The following is a 12401-nucleotide window of genomic DNA, read 5'->3' on the forward strand; positions in this document are numbered from 1 at the left end:
TTGCTAAGGACAGTTTAACAATATTCTTTAAGGAAATCATGTATTGTTTTCTCGAAAAACTAAATCTTTTCAAAGGAATTCAAAATCTTATAGGCTAGTTTCGAATTGCCAATTTTATTTTAAATTTCAACTTTTTTTCAGATTAATGATATCATTACTTTACATAGCAAAATTGTCATGGATCCCATTTCATTAACCTACTTAATATAAAGGATGAACAAAATTAGACAAAAAGTACATGCCAAAGACAAAAGGTAACTTTTCTTTACAATTTTCTTTCTGTAGGCATTGCTAATATGTTTAATTTCCATTAAAACTTCTGAACTATTTCGATAAATTTCTTTTGCCCATTCAAATAAATTTCCACAAGTAAATACTTGTTAGGGACTTATCTTTCAATGTTTTAGCATTTGATTAACTAGCGGACTTACTCGTGTTAATTATGTAAGTTTGTGCGGCTTACAGCTGTTTCGGTACTTAACACACCATCCTTAGAGCCTACTAGATCTCGGCGTCATCTCGAACTTCTCTGCCTGTTATGTGGGTGCGTTTGATTGTTGAAAGGTGTTGAAAACGCACCCACATAACAGGCAGAGAAGTTCGAGATGACGCCGAGATCTAGTAGGCTCTGAGGATGGTGTGTTAAGCACCGAAACAGCTGTAAGCCACACAAACTTACATAATTAACACGAGTAAGTCCGGTAGTTAATCAATTATATTCAAGTGTTAAAAGTAGTGTACGCAAGAATCGAAATGGGTTTTAGCATTGTTTCAGTACCGGTACCAGTATTATTGCAAAATTAAAAAATACCTATACTGGTAATAAAAAAATATTAAAGTAGGTAAACATCGTACAGTAAGTGAGAACTAGGATTATGACTGACACTGCATGGGCGAACTTACATGTATGGAGTCATCATATGACTCTGTATGGAGGATTAATCTTCTAAATAAACTGAACAGCCTGGGTGTAAGAGATAATATGTTTAGATAGCTATCTCAATTCATATCACAACGGTTTTGTGCTACAAGATTTAATGTAACTTCTAAATATAAACAACTACATACGAGTTTACCACAAGGCTGGGTGCTCAATACAACTTTGTTTGATATGTACGTGAATGACCTTCCACTAACACTAGGAAAAAACAACATGAAAGTAATAATGTATGCTGATGATTTAGTTGTATGGATATCTAGTCCAAGAAAACAAATTGTATTAGCAACAAAAACTGTCCAAAAATACTTTTAGAACTTCGGTAAACATTGGTGTTCAAATAACTTAATGAATGTAAATATTGCAAAAACAACGATTCAACTGTTTGCTATATGTACAAAAAGAAAAGAAATATATCTGAAATACGATGGTAAAGAACACAAGCAAACAAATGAAACAAAATACGTTGGACTTATTTTTTGACAATAGAAGTACTTGGAAAAAACATATAAACTGATAAAGTGGTAGACGTCTCTCTCTTTTGAAAAGATTAGCAGGGAAAAAATGCGGATGTACTAGGGAAACCCTTAAGGGGTTGGGTGCAGCTTACAGCAGTAAACATTTAAAATTTTTTTTATGAGACAAAATTCAAAATTCTGCTCTTAAAGCTCTAAATCAACTACATGAATGGAATACATCAAATTTGATGACACTTAATTTAAGCAAAAGTAACTACCAAATATTTTCACTCGGTAAAAAAGAAAGAGAATTCAATATCCAATACAATGGCCAACACCTTCCTAGGACTTATGAATCCAAATATCTTGGAGTTATTTTCGATAGTAAGTTAACATGGAGCAACCATTTGAAATACATTTCTGAAAAAGCTCGTAAAAGATTCTACCTTCTAAAAAGACTAGCAGGAAAGAAATGGGGATGCTCTAGGAATACTTTGAACGCTACATACAAAATGTTTATACAGCCAGTGCTGACATACTGCGGAGAAATTTTAATTACTTCACCTTTCATAAACGACATAGAATATGTTCAAAACCAAGCTCTCAGACTCATTACTGGTGGAATCAAAACAACTCCAATAGATTCTATGAGATTCCTCACTGATATTAACAGCATCAAAATGACAATAGAAGAAAAAGCACTGATTCAATATGAAAAACTTATCAGATTACCAGGAAACAATTGACATTCATACAGTCCTCTCCGTAGATTGAAAACTCAAAAAAGTTTCATATCCATTGTTCAAGAATTAAAACAGAAAATCAATATCCCGAATTTAAAAGAAAACTTACAAATTAAACCAAACCCTTTAACTCTATTAAATATAGAATATAATCTAAATTTAATAGAAGAAATACTGAAATCAGAAGTAAACACTGAAATACTGAAACAATTGTCTTTAGAGACAATTAATATTAGGTACCCTCCACAAAACTGGCTTCATTTATACACTGACAGATCCTTGATCTCCAGAGAACAAGGTGCCGGTGCATGTGTTACGTGCTGTCTCTTCTCACTTTATAGATCTCTTGGATATGGAACAACAAGTTTTGATGGTGAAATCATTGCAATAAGTGAATGTCTCAGGAATCTTCTATGCCACATCAATAAATTTAGGAATGCAGTTATATTGTCAGACTCCAAAGCAGCTATTCTATCAATCGTCTCTAAACACACACCTTTATCTCAAACAGCAGAAATAACTAAAATGCTCTCTCAATTAATATCACTCAATAAAAGAATTGTATTCCAATGGATACCATCCCATTGTGGAATCCTGGGAAACGAGAATGCGGATGCTTTAGCAAAGAAGGGCAGCACTGCTACTTACAGACCTGTTACTAAATCTACGTATTACTCTGTGAAGAGATTTATTAAATCTACATACTTAGACTTCAACAAACAAAATTTGATAACTCAATCCCAAGGGAAAAAATGGAACTCTCTGCATCAAAATCCACAGTTAATTCCCGATTTACCACGAAAATCGTCTGTAGCTGCATTTAGATTGGCAACAGGCCATGATTGTTTGGCCAAACATCTGCATAGAATTGGAATATATCAGTCCCCTAACTGCCCATTCGGATGGATTCGGAACACCTCAAAATCTGTGCTTCAGTGGCTGGTCATGATAATATCTTTGAAAAATATTGGAGTGCAAGAGGTCAAATGACTTTATTGTCAAACGCCTGGCATTAGAAAACAACAACAACATTTTTGAAAATAGTCAACATATTTTTCCTCCATTATTGTATCTTGGTATGTGTAAAACACTGTTCTTCTGCTATATGAAAAAAATAGTTTTACGATTAAAAAAAAATTTATATATATATATTTTCTTTTTTTTTTCAAAATTAAAAATGTGTAGTTCACTGTGCAGCGATGAAGCATTTCCCTCATAATTCATGAACTTGTTAACTTTTCCATGTTATCTCTCTTTTATTTTATTGCTGAAACTCGTGTTTACAATATCATGCTCTTTCAACTACATTCCTTAATAAATAATACCTTTTTATTTTGTGTTAGAAGAAAATACTGATATTTGACCATTTTTTTAAATCGTAAAAATATTTTTTTCATATAGCAGAAGGACAGTGTTTTACATATAATAATTTTCATTATTGTACAAGATACAGTAATGGAGGAAAAAAATGTTGAATATTTCCAAAATTTCACTGCTGTAAGCTGTACCTAACCCCTTAACACAACTTACAAAATAAATATTAAACCAGTCCTCTATTATAGTGAAGTCCTAATAAGAGCTACAAAAAGAAAACTACAAAAACTTAATCATTTTCAAAATCAGGCTTTAAGATTAATAACTGTAGCAGTGAAGACAACTCCGACTACTTACAAACAACCAAAATATTTGTAAGGCGTTTATAAAATAAGCTTCAATACAGAATGAAAAATTGATTAGAATATCTAAGAGAGGTTTAGCACTAGAAACCATGAATTCAAAATACCCACATACAGAATAGTTGCAAATCTTTACAGATGGGTCACTCAGATCACCTGAAGAAAGTGCTGGAACTGGAGTTACATGTCCCCTTTTTTCAGTTTATCACAATGCTGATTCATATTCAACAAATTTTGATGGAAAAATAATAGCTATCTACATAGCTTTACAGAATCTGCTATAGGCTTACAGAATAAATCAATTTCAGAAAGTTGTAATTTTGTCAGATTCACGAAATGCCATACAAGCAACAACTGGATCATGCACTTCAAAAAATGTCAAAATCCGGGAATCTAGAAAAATTATAAATCATTTGATGTGATTTTAAAAGAAAGAACATTAGTACACAATGGATTCCTTCACACTGTAAGAGCCCCTTCAGACGAGGCACTTAGCAACGCCACTAGTGGCTCATTAATGGCATTGCGAAAGCGCATTTGAAGCACTGTTTAATACACTAAATTTGTAGAGAATTTTTCAGTCTTCCAGTGAACATGGACATAGAGGGAGATATACTTTCGGCAACTTTACTCGTACGGAGAAAGAATAGACGTAAAATAGAAGAAGAGTCTGGGTCCATCCATTGGTTTTGAAAAGAAAGAATCGAGGACTATTTCACGCTTTATTTGAAATGTTAAATGTTATGTTTTATTTAACGATGCTCGCAACTGCCAAGGTTATATCAGTGTCGCCAGTGTGCCAGTATTTTGTCCTGCAGGAATTCTTTTACATGCCAGTAAATCTACTGACATGAGCCTGTCACATTTAAGCACACTTAAATGCCATCGACCTGGCAACCCGCAACCTCGGGCATAGAAGGCCAGCACTATACCAACCACCAACCAGACCGACCACTTTATTTGATGACTTACATCAGGACTATAAAAAGTTTTTTTTTTTTTTTTTGCATGTTTAAGAAATCATTTCAAGAACTTCCAACAGGAATTACCAATGAAATTAGAAAAAAAAAGACACTATGACACAATAGGCTGTATACTGTCGTGGCAGTGTAAGAAATTGGTGGCCCAACAGTCGTCTGTGACACTAACATAGTGGCGTGGCTGTGGCCCCGTCTGAAACCTACAATTTAATTCCATGTATTGGAACGGGAAGCGCTACTCTTAGTGGCCGCCACCAGCAGCAAAGCCAACCACTCAAACCATCTGCAGAGCCACTATTCTGTGGCTGTGGCCGCAGCTGAAGGCCTCTATTTATATCCATTATTCACAAGTGGCAGCACTTCTAAAAGTGGCCTTGTCTGAAGGGGCTCTCATATGCACGGAAATAAAGCAGCAGATGCCCTGGCAAAAAGAGGTACAACAATAATACAGAAACAAAGGCTGGCAATTTCTTTCCAGTCTTTAAAACAAATCATCCACAACAAATTTAATATAATCCAGAAAAAAGAAATAAGGAACAAAATTAAAGGCAGAGCTTTCATACATGTGTGTTTACAGCGCCAATCACAACCTTATTTCTCACTCACTGTAGAAACTAAGAATGTCATGATCCTATTAAAGTTTATTTCAAATACTATATATATATATATATATATATATATATATATATATATATATATATATATGAATAAAGAAAACTGTCCAATGATATTTATATTATCAAACACTTTATGTTACAGTTAAATTATTTCTGGTTTACTTATATTAAAAGAAGTAACAGTTTTAAGAGCACCTGAAAAGTAATACTTCAAGTAACTTTATTACTATTATTATTAAAGTGAATTATTTAATTTTTAACACTATTTTTTTTTAATTACGTTGCACTGAATGAACTGATTAGTATTTTAAGTAAAATTACATTAAATTATTTGTGATTTTAAGCTATCAAGAATTTGATGGCACTCGAATATTGATGAATTGTTTATTATATCTTGCATTGACTCACATGCTCAATGATTAAACATTAATCACAGTATCTACTTCTGTTTTAACATATTGTAGAAACTTGTTGAAACATAAAACAAATTGTAAAGAAATATTCCTTCCAAATAATTCTCAGTACCTCTGCAATGTCTGTATGATAAGTTTATGAACTAAAATTCTCAGTTTATATATACAAAATTCCTTCCAACATTTTTCAGCAAAATCTATGATATTGTTCAACATACAAGATACTGTCTTTGAAATATTAGACAACCTGGTGTAAGTAGTAATCTAGGCCAGTATTTTTCCAAGTTATTACCACGTTTAAAATATTAAATAATACCGGTACCAAACCAATGTATTTTCCACTGAAGAACTATTAAGTTATTTAAATAAATAAAGAACAACTTCACCATTGAAATTATAGTGTGATTTTACCTGATTGACTAGTTTATCGTTTTCATCATTCTCTGAGAAGATAGCGTGAGAATTCACTAGAATTCAGAGGATGTTGGAAACTACATCGAAACTAGTCAATCAGGTAAAATAACACCACAATTTAAATATTAACGCAGTAAAGTTTTTATTTATTTATTTAAATAACTTAATAGTTCTTCAGTGATATGTAAGTATTAAAAGAGTGTAATCAAGAATTAAGTATTTTCCATACAGAATACTGTGTACTAACAAATACTTCATACATTAAATAAAAATTTTAACAATGCATCATGATAACATGTAACGAAATCTTCGCGAAGGTATGAACAACATCTAAATTTTGTATATACCGGTATTTATGGTTATAATTTATGCTGATACCTTGTTGAAACTCAATTTAAGTCTTCAACAACTCAGTCTTTAATATCTTCAATATCTTTTTTATTGTATACCGTTATTAGAGTCTTTTTACAAGCCAATATGATTAACAATACTGATCTCAAATTGAGAGAAATTTCAGATTTATTTTTAAATGTTATTACAATTAAGAATTAAGAAAGAACACGTCACCTGTCCGAATTCACATGATAAGGACAAACATACCCAATATGAAACTAGGAAGTTCCAAACTGACAAATAATGGGCTACACTGACAAGATAAAAACAAACTACGGTATTCTTTGCAAAATATTAAGAGTCAAAACTGATAGTTTACAGACTGCACTACTGGAGTCCTATTTTCAGTACCAGTAAATCCTAACTAGCAATGCATTATTTTCAGAACAATTGTAAAGAAAGACACATTCATCTTCCTAAATAAAAAAATACAAGAATCACAATGAAGAGCGTGGTGTCTTGTTAGATAGCACTCACTGGTTTAAGTAATAAACTTAAGAATGAGTCTTTTATTTCAAGGCATCTTTATATTTAAATAATGGGCTGTGCAAATGTTTAATAAAATTTTTGTTAATTAAATTTCTCTGCAGAAGCTTTCACCTTTTTCATTTAATGTATAATACTATAACCAGTTGAATAACATGACATTTGATTTGAAAGCTTTATTTATAGTTTTATTGAAACAGAGTAATTTGATCTCATACTCTACAAGTTTTGCCGTGTTATAATCAAAGGAATTTAGTCATGCTGAAAGTTACTGTGACTTAAGATCTATTAACTTTTCATTTTAAGTTATTTTCATCTCATCATTAAACTCCAATCACAAATGGTCAGGCAACTCTATAATAGGCTATATTGTACTTTGAAAAATACTGAACTAGGCAGACATAACCAGTTAGAGAGAGATAGGAAGAGAGCAAGAAGTCTTCCTCAGGAATTTAAATCACATTATGAAAGTGATTAAAAAGATCAGAAAATCTTTCAAATTTCAGAACGGATAATGCAGCATTGTGAAACCAACATACTGTAGCATATGGAAATATCTGTAGTAGAGTTACTAAAAATTATGCGAATATTTATAGTCTCTCCTTCCCAAATGTCAATCATCGCCTTTTAGTGGTGTACAGTGCCATCACATATGAGACAATGACTGCCAGTAATGCCGGTATAACTACAACACTGTCTGAAGGAACTGAAAATAAATTTCTTGTTGCCATACAACAATTATACGTATGACGTGGCTGGTATCCAAACCTTAGGTAGCAGCCTCATCAGAGCACTCAGAGGTAGAGGAACAATAACTCATCCTCTTAAACTTAATTTATTAAGGAAACATTAAAATATGGAGGCCAATACTGCTGTGAACTGTTCAAATTGGAGAGTCATAATTCTACTTCAGGGGAAAGAAAATGGCCACCCTACCCCATTATCTCCTGGTCTAGTCTCCTCATAAGTGGTGCCATGTGAGGTTCAGATCAGTCTTCGGACAGTTGACTAAACAACAACAATCCTACTTTTAGATACTATTTAAGATTAATACTGGTAGAGCAGCTGGCTACGGACTGGAAGGTCCGGGATTCGATCCCAGGTGGTGACAGGATTTTTTCTCGTTGCCAAACTTTCAGAACGGCCCCGAGGTTCACTCAGCCTCCTATAAAATTGAGTACCAGATCTTTCCCAGGGGTAAAAGGCGGTCAGAGCGTGGTGCCGACGACACCACTTCATTCCAGTGCCGAAGGTCATGGAAAGCATGGGGCTCTACCTCCATGTCCCCCAAGTGCCTTCATCGCATATTACGAGAATACCTTTACTTTTTTTTTACTGGAAAGAATAAAGTCAAAAATGGAAACCAAGTTCAGAAAAGAGGAAACAGGTTTTAGAAGCAATAGATCTTGTGTAGATCGAACAAACACTTTAAGAATAATCATAACTGAACAATCAAATACATTTCTTTCACTCATATACATCAATTTAATCGATTTTATTAAAGCTTTTGATAGCTTGCTTAGCTAGAAAGAAAATATTGCTTGAGCTAATAGTCCATTTACGAATTATCATGCCAAACAGTCTGGGGAAATTCCTTCATGATGGACAAGTTGGACAGTTGGAGTTTTTCTTGGGGTTCTCCCATTTCCCTATAATAAGTGTCTACATCATTCCAGCAACACTGCTCAATTCCTTCATTATTCCATAGCATTACCCCAATGCTGGCTGGAGACACACAGAAGGGGCTGGTCTAGGGACGAGTGGGGGTTGCCTGCTAGAAACCTGAGTACATGGCGAACCTTAATGTAGTCAGCTTATATGAGTTTTGGAATGCGTCTAGTGGTTAGCGCAACAGATCTTGAGAGGTCGTAGTGCTGGGTCTTAGTGCCCCTCTCTAAATTCAATAATAATAATAATAATAATAATAATAATAATAATAATAATAATAATAATAATAATAATAATAATAATAATAAAGCCACCAGCGTAGCTCAGTCGGCAGAGGTGCTTCCCTTCTGATCCGAAGCTGCACTCGGGCGTGGGTTTTTTCCGAGGTTTTCCTCAACCGTAAGGCGAATGTCAGGTAATCTATGGCGAATCCTCGGCCTCATCTCGCTAAATACCAACTCCCTATCACCAATTCAATCAACGCTAAATAACCAAATAGTTGATACAGCGTTGTTAAGTAACCAACTGATAATAATAATAATAATAATAATAATAAAGCCACCAGCGTAGCTCAGTCGGCAGAGGTGCTTCCCTTCTGATCCGAAGCTGCACTCGGGCGTGGGTTTTTTTCCGAGGTTTTCCTCAACCGTAAGGCGAATGTCAGGTAATCTATGGCGAATCCTCGGCCTCATCTCGCTAAATACCAACTCCCTATCACCAATTCAATCAACGCTAAATAACCAAATAGTTGATACAGCGTTATTAAGTAACCAACTGATAATAATAATAATAATAATAATAATAATAATAATAATAATAATAATATTATTAATATTAAAGAGAGAAATGGCAAAATTTTGAAGACAATATTTATAGTATGGCTGTATGTCTCCAAAATTAACAGTATTTCTTGTTAGAAATAGATTACAAAAGGCACGGGTCGGGTTGAGTGTGGGCAAGAGAGAGAAAAATACGACAGGTCTTCAGGCAGTGTTTAGGATTAAGTCGCTGCATCATACAGCTGTGGTTGCAGTCAAATGTTTATTCCCACATGCAGTCCGTGGTTAGCTGGGAAACCAACTGTCAGAACATTCTCCATAACAACAGTTCATATTTTATATACACTAACAATTTATACTATCATCATAATCGTTCAAGATTCTAGACCAAATAGTCTGTTTAGGCACACAAAATGCAATTGTCAATTAGACGTTTTAACACTCCCCCTATACTTCTTTTTCCTACAGAATGATAATTCAAAGTTGGTAAAGGAAATTTGTTTTCTTCCATTCTTAATGTATGTTGTATCCAGTACCTTTCTTCATCATGGAACTGAGAGATGTAATAATAATTACGTTTTTAAAATAATTTTTCTTTGAACTCTTTGAACTCTTTGAATGTCTTAAAGTTGCATGATAAAGAGGTTAAAAATGAGGAAATTCCCGTGCACTGGACAGTAATCATCTCCCTGTCTCCTTTAATGCCGTATATTCTACACAGAGTTCCATCACCTTTTTCTCAAGAAGAAAAGCACTGGTTGTATCCAATTGTGCCCGGATATTTTATTATTATTAAAATAGATGTAATTTATAATTCCTGTCATATTTATTAATTTCTCTTAAGGCCTAACAAGTTTATCCAGCTGTTGTCCTACACAATTTCATTTCTGCAACATAAATCCAGACATTTGAGATGGGCAGGGCATGTAGCACATATGGTCAAATCCAGAAATGCATATCGTCATGTGAATGCAAGAACTAGGTAACTCGAAATTTGCTTTTTTTAGTTATCTCTGTTATAGCATAGCAAAACTCGCACAGAATGTAATGCAAAAACTAGGTAACTGATCTAACGATACCAGCGACATCTATTTTCCAATGTAACAAATAGGTAAAAGAAAATGAGCCATATTCCTTAGTGCAATAAATAAGTAAATAGGCAATATCTAAAAATATAAAAAATTGAGTTACCTAGTTCTTGCACTCAGGTGACGATATAGAGTGTTAGTTGGGAGGCTGGAGGGAAAAAGATCTTTGGTGAGGCCGAGACGTAGATAGGAGGATAATATAAAAATGTATTTGAGAGAGGTGGGATATGATGGTACAGACTGAATCTCGTTCAGGATAGGGGCCGATGGCAGACTTATGTGAGGGCGGCAATGAACCTCCGGTCATAAGTAAGTAAGTAAATAAGTATGTAAATAGGTTTAGAAATGGATGAACATCATGAATGAGCACAGCTTCATTCCATGCAATCCCATAAAGTAGTGAGTGGTTATTATACTGACGTTGCTTTCTGAAGTTCTCTTATGCTACCGTCTGTTGCAGTGAGAGTACTTTCTCTACAGATGTTTCCATATGTCGCATTAGTTTCATTAGACTGCATTCATATGTCTTGAAAAAAAAATACCCTTACTTTTTCAATCATCCTTGTAAAATTCTATCCAGGATCCTTATGACCACCAGATGGGGAGCAACTTCCTAGTGTGTATGAATACAGCTGAGCTAATGGAACAAAAAATAAATTAGTTTTCTGTCCAATTCAGATCATAGCTTCTTTTACGTTTCGTATTTCTCAGAAAGCCATAATTATCAGTGTTTTAATTGAGTTTTACTGACTTGTTGGACAATGCCCATTGTTTCAATCTCTGCTATCCTCGAAGACAGATTCTTTTAATCTCCAAACCTTGTACAGGCTTTCTTCCATTTGCACTGGGTACACCAAAGTTCTCGATGCTCCATTCCATATACCTTACGACACTTTTTTGTTTCACCACGGAGTTTTCTTGTTGGACTACCTGGCAGTTTGTTAGGTGCTGACAGTGAAAGCAGTTGACTTCCATTATTGGATTGATGAACAGTTCCTCCCGTCCGAGGACTGAGCTTCAAGTGTTTCTGAGGTGAACTCTGTGAAACAGAAAAATCCACATGATGAAGAAATGTGATATTTGAGCAGTAAGTGCATTGTATTCTTCACCTGACATAATTAGGAATATTAAATCCAGACATTTGACATTGGCAGGGCATGTAGCAGGGCAAATCCAGAAATGCATATAGAGTGTTAGTTGGGAGCCCAGAGGGAAAAAGACCTTTGGGGAGGCCGAGACGTAGATGGGAGGATAATATTAAAATGGATTTGAGGAAGGTGGGATATGATGGTAGAGACTGGATTAATCTTGCTCAGGATAGGAACTGATGGCGAGCTTATGTGAGGGCAGCAATGAACCACCAGGTTCCTTAAAAGCCATTTGTAAGTAAATAATTGTGCAGTAAGAGTGACTGCACAAGAGTGTGAAGAAGTAAAGCATAAAGGATTTAAGTGCCACTACCATTATCTGTCGTACTTAATACTTGCACCACTGCACACATGACTACTACTCTACTACTAGTACTACTGCTATTCCTTCTACTACTAGTACTACTGCTATTCCTACTACTACTAGTACTACTGTTATTCCTACTACTACTAGTACTATTGCTATTTCTCCTACTACTAGTGCTACTAGTACCACTGCTGCTCCTACTACTACTACTACTACTAGTGTCACTACTGCTATTTCTCCTACTACTAGTACCACTGCTACTAGTAATAGTGCCACTGCTGTTGCTACTAGCTA

General features: G+C 34.5%; 1 protein-coding gene across 2 annotated transcripts in view; it reads right to left on the reverse strand.

Annotated features, from left to right (window-relative positions):
* Nucleotides 1-555: 555 nt before the first annotated feature.
* Nucleotides 556-12401, reverse strand: part of Glut4EF (Glucose transporter 4 enhancer factor) — a 293098-nt gene continuing 281252 nt past the window's right edge. For both annotated transcript variants that reach the window (XM_069845865.1, XM_069845864.1), the window contains one exon: nt 556-11691. In XM_069845865.1, coding sequence (XP_069701966.1) covers nt 11458-11691 — 234 coding nt within the window. In that variant the 3' untranslated portion in view covers nt 556-11457. The remainder of the gene's footprint in view (nt 11692-12401) is intronic.

This window comes from Periplaneta americana, chromosome 14 (assembly GCF_040183065.1).
Source record: "Periplaneta americana isolate PAMFEO1 chromosome 14, P.americana_PAMFEO1_priV1, whole genome shotgun sequence".
Taxonomy (NCBI): Eukaryota; Metazoa; Arthropoda; class Insecta; order Blattodea; family Blattidae; genus Periplaneta; species Periplaneta americana.